The sequence below is a fragment of the Epinephelus moara genome, chromosome 17 (genome assembly GCF_006386435.1).
Source record: "Epinephelus moara isolate mb chromosome 17, YSFRI_EMoa_1.0, whole genome shotgun sequence".
NCBI classification, from domain to species: domain Eukaryota; kingdom Metazoa; phylum Chordata; class Actinopteri; order Perciformes; family Serranidae; genus Epinephelus; species Epinephelus moara.
Genome location: NC_065522.1, coordinates 24,011,375 through 24,025,640, shown reverse-complemented (window position 1 = coordinate 24,025,640; position 14,266 = coordinate 24,011,375). Strand labels below are relative to the sequence as shown.

At 41.2% G+C, this 14,266-nt stretch overlaps 1 protein-coding gene across 1 annotated transcript in view; it reads right to left on the bottom strand.

The window, feature by feature from the left end:
- Nucleotides 1-2,510: 2,510 nt before the first annotated feature.
- The window catches only part of chd3 (chromodomain helicase DNA binding protein 3), a 68,800-nt gene continuing 57,044 nt past the window's right edge, over nucleotides 2,511-14,266 (bottom strand). The window contains exon 40 of the mRNA XM_050067651.1: nucleotides 2,511-6,620. Within this exon, the coding sequence (XP_049923608.1) occupies nucleotides 6,517-6,620 (104 nt within the window). The 3' untranslated portion in view covers nucleotides 2,511-6,516. The remainder of the gene's footprint in view (nucleotides 6,621-14,266) is intronic.

Here is a 14,266-nt window from a genome sequence, read left to right as displayed (position 1 = left end):
GTGGATCTAGTTTACCCAATCTATGTCCATGTATCGGTCCAACCATTGAATTCTGATGATAGACTAACAGATAGATGGATACCTGTACGGATACCTGTCCTCCCCCTAATGTAGATGGAGAGATGAAAAGAGAAAAATACGTAATATCCACACAAACAGTACCCTGAATCCATCTATGTGTTGATCTTTCCATTAATGAAGCATTGGTGGTTAGATGAGGGATGTACAGATGTTTGGATATCTATCATAGATAGATCCATAACAGTACCAACCCATAGTATATACACCCCAAGATTTTCAGTGGTCCCATTTGGCCACCCCTATCAAACATTCTGGGGGCGCCACTGATGAGGGTGGCTGATGTTAGCAATGTTTCATAGATATTGCAATATGCCATATCAATATTATGACTTACTGTTAGGGGCTGAAAGAGAACTAAAATATTTTATTCAAGTAATAGTTACTTTAAACAGCCTGACATTTTACCAGCAGTATAAAGCATCACCAAGGCAGACACACCACAGATATGAGACAATATGAACCTGACAGCAGCTGCAGCCCACAGACACATAAGCAACACATTGCAACGCTACTACGTTGCCAGGCAACGCAGCGGTTGTCTGTACAGTGTGCTAGTTTATATTTATGAATGAGTGTGTTGTTGTACTCACCTCTGAACGTCATTCTGTGAGTCTGGTGTACCGCTAAGTTCACCTCGGTCTGCTCCAGGTAAATAAAACCAGTCCACTCAGCTTCTTTAGTCCCAGTATAACGTTAAACAAGCCTCTCTGTCCCAGTATAACCAGTCCACTCAGCCTCTCACACACCTCACTGGAGGTAAAAGTTCCTGAGCAAATACCGAAATCGCCGTTTCAGAGTTCACCTGGACCACATTAGCATTTAGCTAACATTTTAGCTATAACCAGCATGCACCTGTTGATTACGCATCAACGTAGGTGCGTTTGATTTGGGCAACTTAACGTGCCCGCCGGTTGGTGCGTTAAATCAGTGATTAACGTAATGCCAATATTATTTATTCACCATAATAGAAAGACTACAAGGCTACATCCACAGTAGCTTTATCGTTAGCTAGCTGTACTTGAACACACAGTGTTGCTTTTAGCTAAATGCTAATGTTAGCATGCTAAGCTAGCTGTGTGTCATTGTACTTGTACAGTGTCGCTTTAAGCTAAATGCTAACGTTAGCATGCTAAAATGCTAGCATGCTAATGTTTAGCAGATCTATTGTTTACCATATTTACCAACTTAATTTAACATTTTAGCTAATCGTTACTAACAAATGCTAATTAGCGCTTAACAAGTTCAACTACGGCCAGTGGTGGAGGAAGTATTCAGATATATTACTTTAGTTTAGGTACTAATACTGCACTGTAAAATATACTCCACTACAAGTAATATACTCCACTACAAGTAAAAGTCCTGCATTTAAAACTTTTTTAAAAAGTTATAGTTTAGTATGTAGGTTCAGTATTATCAGCGAATTTTACTTAAATTCTCATAATAAAACATAATAAATTATATTTCACTGAAATGATGTGTTTTCTGTGTCACCTTCGATATCTGAAAAAGATTAAATGTCTACATCCATGGCAGCTTTAGCATTAGCTAGCTCCTGAGGCTGTAAATATGTTGATTTTAGTAATGTAAAGAAATAATAGCCCAGGCTATTAATTGAAGTTTTACGGTAGCTACATTTTTATATATATATTGTAGCTATTTAGTTATTTTGAGAGATTAAAACAGTTTTGAAACATTAAAAACAGTATTTATATTATTTTTATTATCATGTTAATGGTCAGTGGCAAAAATAATTAGACATTCCTACTGATACACTGCTAAAAAATATTGTTTGGCTTTAAAAATAGCCAAGTGTTCAGTTAGTTATGTTTTCTACTTGTCTGAATTAAATGTTTAAATAGTCTCTACTCTTTCTACTGCCCAATGTTTTTGCACAGTAACGATAGCGTTTTAGCTATATGCCAGATAACCCCATCGATGGGACTTGTTGGCACAAATGCACAACATGACTTTAATAAGAAATTATCAAATTTTAGACAATAAATTTTGTACATTAAAACATATTTATTAAGAGCTCAGACCTTGGACTTTAATTTGCTGCTAATTAAAATATTCTAACACAAATAATGCCAGATAAAATAAAGTAGAGAGTGAAAAGTGTGCCAGCCAACCTGGCCTAAAATAAAAATACTCAGTTAAAGTACAAGTACCCTAATTTGTACAGCACTTTAGTAAATGCATACTTAGTTTAATTCCACCACTGATAGAGGCTGATAGGAATGTTGAGTTTCGGGTATTAGGCAAATCTATTTTTTAACCTGATGTAGAATGTATCCTCTATGGACCTTGAGTATTGGTAGCAAATTTCATGTCAGTACATCCAATAGGACGGCTTGAGAAAGTATGACAATGGATGTGAAATACAAACACCATTTGACAAAAAAATCCACACATTGCTTTTTATCATTTCATTCAGTTTTATTACAAACAAAAAAAATAAAGAAAGAAAAAAAAAAAAAGGAGATGCGTCATCATTGACATGTTTCACTGCCACTCATCATTTGATCGGCACCACTACATACACAGTGACACAAGATACCCAGAAATGAACACAAAAATCTGGAGAGAGGACAAAGTAAAAGTGGAAAAAAAAAAGAACTAAGTGCTTTTAACATTTTAGTTCCGGGGTTGCAAAAACCGTTGTATGAAACATAATTTTTTAAAATGGACTGTTTCCTGGGAAGATCAGTGAAAAATGTCCGGGATTTATGAGATAAATTAACTCCTACGGTAGCTATCTTTTTTTCAGTTTTAACTTAAAGCAGACTCTAGGATTTACAGGTTGACATCAGGTTCTTAATTCAGTTTGATGACTTTACATTTGTTCAGCTATGTTTATTAAGGCGTTTTTTAATGATGCGGTATATAAAATGGACTTCCAGCCTTCGATTTTCCAGATAATAACCGTGTATTTTTACTGGGGTTAGATAGTGTACATTATCTTTCTGCTCATAGAAGCATTTAGGGTTACATATGGCCTATTTTCTATATATGTATATGTCATTTGCAAGCCCCAAATCTAAAACGTAAGCAAGAAAAATGAGTTTTTCTTGTAATATATCTACCTCTGAAGTTAGCTCAACTTCTTCGTTTGCGTTCTCTTGCAATTATAGGACAAACATTTCTCGTTACAAAAAAATTGTCTCTTTTGGTAGAAGCTCTTTCTCGAATAGCGACAGCGAGAACAACATCGACGACGACAAATACTCATAATCGCGAGAGTAAAAACACAAGAGAACACGAATGAGCTGTTTAAATATGCAAAGTATATCACAGGATTTTTGTAGAAAGAAATAGAAACTTGGAGAAAAATAAAACAGGAGGAAAGGTTGATTGAGAGAGGGGAAGGGCGTCAAGAGGAGTGATCAGATAGGTTTTAATAACACTGACTTGCTTATGAAAAGGTTATAAACATTCATAGGAGGCTTCTGAAAAATAGCATCGTTGTTTTCGCCTTTTCTGGAACAAACCCCCAAAATACCTCGAAGCTCTTTACATAAACTAGAACCAGGGAAGCGGGGCGGCAAATACTTAAATGGATAGTAAAAGATTTTTTGAAGTAGAGTTGTATGAGGTACTGATCCATAGTCAGTGTATTAATGACAGCAGCAGTCTGTCAGCACGTCCCTTGTTTGGTGAATTGGCATAAGTGCCGAAACAGAAGCTGAACAATGTAATGCTGTGGATGGGGCTCAGCAGCTAAACGTATTTTAATCACCTAAAAAGGTCCCACCAAAAAAACTAGAATTACCGCCCTGCAGTGGTACACCTACACAAACTAAGTTGCACTTATAGTTTACATCAATGTCTGTAAAAACATGGATGCTTTGCACACATCCTCCCCTTGGCAGCATGGAGGAAGTATACCATTAGGACAATGTCAAGGTGAGCACTGAGTGAGCATCTGAGTCTCCCCTTCTGTTCCTGATGCAAGGTCACAGTGACCTTGACCTGTGACCACCAAAATCTAATCAGTTCATCCTGTAGTCCAAGTGAACTTTTGTGCCAAATTTGAAGAAATTCCCTCAAGGTGCTCCTGAGATACCATGTTCACGAGAATACAATGCACACAAGGTCACAGTTACTCTGACCTTTAACCACTAAATCCTAATCAATTCAATTTGACTCCAAGTAAACGTGTGTGCCAAATTTGAAGAAATTCCCTGAAGGTGCTCTTTAGATACTACATTCACGAGAATATGACAGATGCAAGGTCACAGTCACCTTGACCTTTAACCACCACAATCTAATCAGTTCATCGTTGAGTCCAACGAATATTTGTGCCAACTTTGGAAAAATTCCCTCAAGGCATTCTTGAGATATCAATGTTCATGAAATGAGATGTACGCAAGGTCACAGTGAACTTGACCTTTGACCACCAAATTCAGTTCATTCTTGACTCAAAGTGGCTGTTTGTGCCAAATTTGAAGAAATTTCCTTCAGATATTCTTAAGATATTGTGTTCACAAGAATGAGACGATGCAAGGTCACAGTGACCATTGACCTTTGACCACCAGAATCTCATCACTTCATCACTGACACCAAGTGGACATTTTCTGACAAATTTAAAGAAAGTTGTTCTTGAGATATTGCATTCACGAGAATGAGAGGGAAGCAAGGTCACTTTGACCTTGACCTCTGACCCCCCAAAATCTCATCAGTTCATTGATGAGTGTAAGTATTCCCTACAGATGTTCTTGAGATATTGCATTCACAACAATGAGACAGTGACCTTAACCTCTGATCACCAAAATCTATCGTAAATCTACGTCATCGTAGAGTCCAAGTGGACATTTGTAACTAATTTGAAGAAATTCCCTCAAGGCGTTCTTGAGATATCGTGGGACGGACGGACAGACCGTCAACCCGAAAACATAATGCCTCTGGCTACAGCTATATATTCCAGAAAAAGTGTACTCTACATTGAGAGTATTGTCACCGCTTTACCTTGCTGTCAGACAGCCCTTTCCAATGGGGAAGCCGCTAATAGCTTTAGGTCCATATCTATGTTCTCGTCAGAGCCACCAGACTCCATTGAGAAAAACAGTAATTTTAGCTCGCTGAACACAGGAGCCGTTGGTCTATCACTGAATCAATCAGGTAGTTAGTTTGCGTTATTTCGAGACTTTGTAAGTCAGACAATAACACACAAACAAAAAAACTGATCAAGGCAGTGGTAGACCAGCAGCTCCTGTGTTCAGCAATGTTAAATTGTTTTTCTCAATGGAGTCTGGCTCTCAAGAAAGCGATGTAAAAGTTTCAGTTCCCCGTTGTAAACTGCTGTCTGACAGGAAGGTGAAGCAGTGAAAATACTCTCAAAACACTATACACTTGAACTGATATTGTTTTAGGTGGCACTTTTTTAGGTGGTTAAAATACATTTTATTGCTGACCCCACCACAGCAGTACATTGCTTAGCTTCTGTGTCGGACTTCAGCCTGCTTCTCCAAACTGGGGGCGTGTCCACTAACATCTACTGTATGTAATACACTGACTATGGATAAGTACCTCATTCAACCCCACAAATCTGAACTATCCCTTTAATGTGGTCGAACGAGTCCTGAACATAATTATCATATCATATCATCTTGCTGCATTTCTATCCGAGTATGTACCTTTAAACAAAAAAGCAAAAAACAACAAAAAAAGGATGGAGCTGTGCTTGGAGCTGCTCGGACTGAGTAACCATAGGTTCAGCTTCTCCTGGGAGAATTAGAAACAGTATTAAAACAACTGTAGGCACAGCTTGACACCATTTTTTTTCCTTTCCACGAGACAGCATTATTGTGATTAGAGCATGCTTCAGGGGATGGAGTGCGGCGGTAGAAATTATTTTAGTTTCACATGCAGCTTCCTGTCAAAGGGGAGGAGGAGGAAAGTTACATGGTCTATTGAGAGATCTAAAGGTTTCTAGAATTGAGGTGCGTTGTGTGTGTACGTGTGTGTGTGTGTGTGTGTTACTTGTGTGTGTAGATGAGGTTAGAAGCATCCCAAGAGGAGGAGGAGGAGGAGGAGGCCTGTGTGAAGAGGCCTGCTTATGAGGAGTATCATGGTTTGAGGCAGACAAGAAAAGGTCACAAGAAGTTATGAGACAATATGGACTGTGTGTGCTGCAGGTGTGTGTGCGTGTGTCCGTGGACAGTAAGTGCACATGTGCGTGTGTTCATGTACTGCATGTGTGTGTGATTGTAGTTTTTCAGGGAGTACCAGTCAGCAAAGTTTTCGTGTGTGAATGAAGCAACTACAATCACTAGCGGGTCAGTAAGTACGCCCGAAAAGTCAGTCAATTCGTTTTAATACTGGATGTGTGGTTCATTTTCTTGGAGAGAGATTGGGGATATCTTTGCAGCAGATGGGTTTGAATGTGTGTGTGTGTGTGTGTGTGTGTGTGTGTGTTTCGGTGTGTATGTGTGTAGTCTAGTCGTCGATACAGATGACCTCTCCGCTGCGCTGCTCCCGCCGGTTGACTAGCAGCTCTGCTTCCCGCTCCTTCTTTACAGACATGGGAGGCCCGTTCAGCACTGCGGGGACAGAGGAGAGTTCAGTCAGTTCAACATGTAACGTGTCTTTGTTCTACATGTTTCCTCTCGCAGACTCAAAACAGAAACTGTTTGTACTCACACAGGGACGCACAAATGCAAATACACAAATTTAGATACTGGTTCAAAACTGTGGTTAAACAACTTTCTGGCATTCCTGACAGGCTCACTCTCAGGCCTCGTCCACACAGACATGGGTACTTTTATAAATTTAGTTTTTTCGTACACACACACTGCGTATTAGGTCACCGTTGTCCAGTCTTTTCAGTGTTGATGTGTCAAAGTGAAAAGTTTTAGGCTTGTGACGTCAAGAGGGTACTCTGTTATCGCCTTTGTGAGGTGTCACAAATGAGGAAACATTTTGTGCAATGGAGACGCGACCAAAATACTTACTAGTGTACAGTTAAGCCGGATTTATACTTGTGCGTCAGCTCGATGCAGAGCCTACGCCGTAGCCTACACATGTGGTCTACGCCCTGGAGCGTTTATACTTGTGCTTGCGACTGCGGGTGGTGGGGATAACGTTACAGGACTAGAGAAAAACAAAAATGTAATTTAAATCTACTATATAACTTATTTATCTTGAGATGACTTCGTCCAACCACAATGGCAGTTTATTGGCCACATGATTTCATTCAACACATCCTCTCCGTTCAGCCCACTGAGGTGTTAGTACCTGCTGCAGCAACATGTGTCATCAGATCCTCCAGCAAGAACGATGCCTTAAGGCCCTGATCACACAGAAAGAGTTTTACAGGTTGCAAGACGCGTGGCGCACAGCACTGCCTTTGTTTTCAACTTAAATGACACTAGTGAAAAAAACGTGCTGTGCCTTTTTATTGTTGCCAGACAACCACCTTGTAACGTCCTGACACTAACCTTCCTGTGTAATCATTCTACCCCCCAGGAATCAGTTGCTAGTTCCTAAAATGTTGAGGCAGAGGGTACTTGCTGTAGCTCTGGTTGAGGGTGAGAGGCTGTCAGCAAATAGTTTGCTGGTCACGGGGAAACAGAGATCAGTGTGGGTACATGAGACCCTAAAAAAGAGGGTGTGTCATGGGGAGTACCACCAGTTGGTCCAGGGGCTTCTCCTCCATGATGGCAGGCATATTTTAGGATGACTTTGGGACAGTTTGACAACCTGCTGTCTATCATCGGGCTGTATAGCTCTGGGTATCCAGCAACCACTACCACTAGTTTCTCCTCCATTGTTTACCATCTGTAAACGTGTTGTCGTGACGACCACAGAAGGTCCACCTCTCAAATCATCTGATTGGACAATGGGAAAAGAGATGACTAGGGGCGTTATTCTGCTCTGAGTTTAAGTTTTGTCAACTCAAGGAGTTCAAAGCGCTCCGGCAAAAACGCCAAGCACTTAAAGGTGAGTTCACATTACACGACTGGCCGACCAGTCTTGAGTCGTGGAGACTATCGTAATCTTTTGAGTGTTCATACCTGGTGACGTGTGTTTCTGTCATCGGGAGTCTCGCCAACTGCGTTACGATCTGTGTGTGCACACCACACGATTTCTCCACTGAGCTCTCGCCAACAGAGCCCCAGATAATACGGTGACATCACCAAACTACGCTTTGTCACGCGTGAACAAAACAGGATATTAGGAAGTTCCCCGGTGCTACACTTTACTTGTCAACATGGATATTCTTCCCAGTGTTGAATCAGATCTGCCTCCAGGGCCTGGGTCCAAACACAACGCACTCCCCGTGACCCTGTGGACGCCGCCATTGTTGTTGTTGCTTGCCGGCTTGTCCTCCTCACATTTCTTCCGTCCTCCTGCGTGCTGACGTGGGACGTATCCCACCTCTCATTGGCTGATGCTCTTTGTCAGTCGTGTCAGACTTCTCCAGTTTTCTAGCATGCCAGATATCCAGTCCCAGACGAGGGGGCAACTTGCTCGTAGGCTTGTTCACACATGAGGACTCGTCGTGGCAGACTATCTGCCGACCCACCTCCGACCCAAGGTGGCTCTCAAGATCCTCTGCGACGTCAAAATTGGGGTGAAAATCTTGTAATGTGAACTAGGCTTAAAGCGCAGCAATGCGAGGCGCGTCACAACGCAAATACCGTGGGCAAAAGCTTCATTCTCATTGAATTACAAAAAGCCACCTCCTGCTGCTAAGGTGCTTTCTGTATTTTCGGGGCCTTAAGTATTTAAACCCAGCAAGGCTGGTCTAAGTGGGCTGATGTATATTAGAAACACTTGGTGACAGTGACTTCTGTCATCAGCAGCTCGGCTTTTACATTCTTTTGTTTGGTTTTGTTGTGTATTTTGTATACCGTAGTGAGATGTCAGGAAGGTATGAAAGTATGAAAAACAGATACCGGCCAAGCCTATTAGCTCGCCGCCCACAGTCTTACTTGATTGAATGAACTTTTGTAAACACCCCAGAGTGAAGAATGAGTCATCAAACATTTGAAACCGTTTTACTGAAGCTGCAAAGACAAGGATTTTGATGTAAAAATATGGTCTATAAAAAGAAATAAATGTTGAATTAACACCGGGACACAGGATTAAAACTGAGTAAATGTATTTTTCATTTCATGGGGACTTTAGGATGAATTAATCATACCACGCAATTGTGTAATTATAGTAAATCAGACCATTACGGAGGTTTTAAGTGTTAGTCGTTCTCTACATTCTCATCTTTTCCTCCCAAATCTGGGTAATTGTGTTTCCTTTGAATATTAAAATAATGGGTGAAAAATTAGGCTGAAAGTACAACTTGTTGAGCAAACACAACAATTTGTTCTTGGTGCATATTTTCTCTCTATTACTGGACGGACTCCAGGAGAAAATCAGCTCCTTTTAAAAATATGGGTGTTTTTTGGCGACAAACAATAAAAACTGAAAACCATTAGCCGTGCAGTGCGTACTGCCAAATGACAACTGATTTTGCTGTATTCTCTCCACAAAATGTTTTGCAGATGAGCTGACAAAGGGGACAAGAAGGCGTACTGTCCTCTTCTGCAACATAAAGCAAAGTTTATGGAACATTTGGCTTTGGTTTTAGTCGTGTTTATCTACGATAGAACAGAATAAGCCAACAAACTGCATCCAGGGTTACTCGATCATACTTTGATAATCTTTTTAATGAGCAAACTTGCATAATACAGTACATCAATATATGATATTACATATACAGTATCATGTTTACAATAATGATAAAACCCCAGAATGCATAACTGTGAGCCTGGAGAGAGTGAGGCCGGCAATGAGCACATACACACATTCACTCACACACTCAGCACACACACAGGCACATGAGGTCACAGACACACGAACGCACACATGCATGAAAATTAACTTCTTTCTACACGACTGCACAGCTGGCCAGCTCGGGGATCTGAGCTTCCCACATTTGTGCGCTATCATGAATCTGCTCGGGGAGTGGAACGGCGAGTTTAGCGCTCCTTTCAAAACAAAGCCAGGAATAGACTAACAGCGCACTTCTCTCACTCGCGCCACAGGGAAAGATAAACTGTCATAACACCCCCGTGCAGATCAAAGATGCGATAAGGACCGTATTGAGCTGAAGACGTTTTGGGGGGGCCGTAACTGTGTGTGTGTCTAGAAGCAGAGGGGGGACCACTTATGGGAAAAGTTGTGGCATCGCGCCAGCGGAGGCCAACAGAGGGGATAGAGAGAAAGAAGAGAGTCAGTGTGTGTATGTGAGAGTGTGTGTGTTTGGGGCAGACAAAATCTGATAAGGAGCAAAACAAATGGAGGTAAAGACTGGGTGAAAGAGCAAGAGGAATTACGGGTGCAGAGAGAAACAAAGATGCAGGAGCAGAAGATTGAGACGTGGAAAAAGGAGACAATGAGATGGAAAAAAACAGCCGAGTGATCTGGAAGAGGAGAGGACAAAAAATAGTGAGTGACTGTTAAGTCGCAAAACAAAAATGCCAAAGATGTGATTACATACTTTGTCCAACAGAGAGCGCTGAAAAGTATGTTTTTCGAAAACGTCCTGCTCGGTACATAACAGCTTATAATTGTTAAAAAAAATAAAGAAAAAAAATTAATTAAAAGGATCCAAATGTTTAAGTTTGTATATGACAACATATTTTTCTCAGTTTTGAAATTGTTAGTTATCATTTAAGATACCTTTTAAAGTGTTAAAAATACTCTGTTGTGATTAATATGATGTTTAACATTAATTTAATTAATTAATTAATTATCAAGAATGTTACACGTTGGTCTATCGGTTAATTTTGCTGCTCTTCAGTTTGGTGCACTGCACACCACCTGGGTCTGTTGGGAGTTAGCTAGCACCTAGCGCTGCCGCTAAGTCGGCGATTACCGCTAGTAACGCCATCCTAACCTAACAGAATTGCTGTGGAAACACAATGCCCACCTGCAGGTTTCCCTACAGGTCGCTCGAATGAGCAAGCGGCTTAATTTAGCATCGCTAACTATCACTGTTAGTTGTGTTAGCACCGTGTGTTTACATGCACAGTAAAGTCAAGCTACGGTTATAGCTCGACTAGGCTATTCAATTGGAATGCTGTTCTTGTCCCTGTATACAAGCACAGGAGCGATTTATTGACCGAAGTACGTCCGACTTTGCTACGATAGGTGGCGATATGCCCCCTTTCAGCCTCTTAGTAATGGACCTTTTTCCAGGTGACCCGGTACATCACAGACCAAACAATCGACAAACAAATTAGCTACGGTTAGCTAGCAGCAAACTGGTACTGTGGTGGACAAATTTATTAAACATTTATTAACATTTCCAAAAAGTTGCACATCTCTGGATGTAGATTTTGCCATGTTGTTACCGGCTTCTTCTTTTGTTACACATTTAATGCTTTCGACTTCATGGTCAAAGCCCGGGGCGAACACTGAGGAACATGCACCGAACGCCTCAGCCAGTTTGGGTCTGATTGACTGTAGGCTATACATTCAGGAGTAATTCGACTCCCAGTCGCATAATCTGGGTGTTAGTCCAAGTTTTGGGAAATCAGATTTGGTACGATTCCAGTCAGACTGTTTACATGTATTTTAAAAGTCTGGTTGTAGTCGGACTAACACAATAAATCTATTTTCTCTAATGTCATATAAACGAAGTGAATGCTAACAGGGTTTTGCGGCTACCTGGAGGGAGGCTGGAGGGCGGCCACCATGTTTCTGCAGCAATGCCGTCCCGCCATTGGGACACCATTCCCAGAAGTAATCTCAAATGAATGGCGCCACAAGCTAGCTCCCATTAGACGTGGTAGGTGCGCCGTGCAGAGCGGTCAAGGCTAACGTTAGCTAACCAGTGGAGACTGAAGGGACAGTCGACACTATATTTCTGCATGTTAGCTAGCCAGCTGTCTGTCGCCCAGACAATAAAACTGAAGGCAAGACATTTACATCACAAGAAATTTAAATTTCACCACCTCCAAATGGATAGCGCTTTGAAATGCGTCCCCAAAGCTCACTGAGTCGAAGAAGTGCCGGACTAAAAGAAAAAGCTTTAATTTTGCATTTCTTTCTTAAAAATTAATCGGTTAGTTACCGGTCAGACCCTGACTCAGACAATAAGTCTGTTATGCACCAAAATTTGCAACTAGCTGACATATCAAAATGGTTAGCATAGTTAGCATCTTTCAGTTGTTTGCTAGCTTGTAGGCAAACTGGCAGTGACTGATACAGCGTTGGAAAACATACAATAATATCTGCTACAGTGTCACAGTGTGCTTGCGTTGGTCCCGTTTACATCCAAAAATTTTACACTCTGCCATGTTTGCCGTCAAAGCTTTCACTGTGCTGATGCTAACTCTACTCTGTACTGTTGGCCCGCCCTGGGTTGTAGGTTTCAGGTGTATTAGTGACGTACATAACCTCGCTTGCCTGACGTACTTTGAAGCTCAGATTTTCAGGGGAGTTCACAGATATTGCACCCTTCAGTAGAAGAAAGTGAGAACACCTCTCTAGTGACAAACAATAATAATTTTCATTGTCAGTGGCGGGGTCCGCCATTGCTTTAAATTACCTACCTACACAAGAGAGATTCACAGAAAATGATTCAGTGCGTAATCCAGTGTGACTGTTTTTAATTTCGCTGCATTGATATCAGCTTTGCTGTTAACTCTTCGCTCTCATAACTGTAATCTAACATTTCTTAACTCTGCTGCTTCATATTAAAAAAGTTCCACTAGCGAAAAGATGGCTTTTATTGTAGTGCAGTCACATGAAACATTTGTCCCCTAGGTTAGTGCTGACTGCAATTTCACATCAAAAACAACAATATCAGTGTCAGCCGCACAAAAATCCAGTCTGACTCAGGCTCAACAAAAAAAGGCATATAAGGTAAAGGAGCTGTGAAGATAAAACAGGGGAAGGAATTCAATGAGACACATGCATTACGCCAGATAATGGATTCCCTCTGCAACGCCAAATCCACACTGCAATACTTCACGTCTGTCCATCCAAACTTCTCTCTGCAGCCTGTCTGGAGCTTCACAGTAGCAGCAGACAGTGCTAGACAAATGAACATTTTCTTGTCCAAACTTAGGTTGGCAGTGATAATTGTAGCTACAGGAAAAATACGAGAACTCCAACAGCCCACACATGGACATATATCTAGGAATTCCTAAAACTTTACCCATTTTATTCATCTACTATGCATTAAACTCTTGGACTGCGCTGGATGGAGCATCTAAAGTCCAGAAAGGCAATAAAAAACATTCCTGGCCATCGTGTCTCTCCCCTGTAGGTCCTGCCTACTATCTGATAGAAGAGAACGCTGCCATCTTGGCAGGAAACACAGTGTTTTTGCTTGCTGAAAAGCTTTGCGTGTCTGCAGCTATGCCAAAAGCTTTCATCAGGAACAACCTCCTGCCTCTGAACTGTCAACCGTTCCGGAGCTCAGAAAGCACAAGTTTGATTTTAGAATTATGAGTCTGTCCAACTGAGACTTGAGAAGATTTTCACAAATCTATGTGTTTCAAGAGTTTGGGGGTAAAATCATCAATCACAGATCTCACTGTGAAAAAAAACAACTAATTTGCATGCATATCCATGCTCCTCTGTGTGTGTGTGTGTGTGTGTGTGCACAGATGTGTGTTATGTTTTCTTTTGAGACCGGGTATCATGACTCATGATGTGAAATACTGAAACCTTAAAAGTTGGCCGGACTCTTCATCTTGGTAGCCTATCCTTTGATCAGATATTTCCTGATTTAAACCTGTATTAACTGATTTTCTGAGCACTTGAGGGCAGCACATTGATATTCTATCACGTCCAGCTTACACAAAGCAACGCCTTTCATTTGCTCCACCTATTGAGTCTAAGAGTAATATTCTTGCATTTTAGCTCAGTTTTGGTCTCCACCACTCACTGAAGGAAATACCTGGCTCTTTAGCTGCTACATGCTCCACTATATTCACCAACTAGTCGCTAATTTTTTTTAGGTGCTGAGCAGGTAGCGCACAGGGGGACATTGTTCTGATTGCTCATAATTCCAAAGCTCCAATAGTCAGAAAAATGGACCGACGGATCGAAAGCCCATTTGTCCATTTGTTCAGTATCCCCAAAAGAAAGGCATATTGCTCCAGATGGCTTTTTTTTTCAGAGCACATGGCTAATTATTATCCAGAATAACGTCATCGGATTTTGCGCCTCT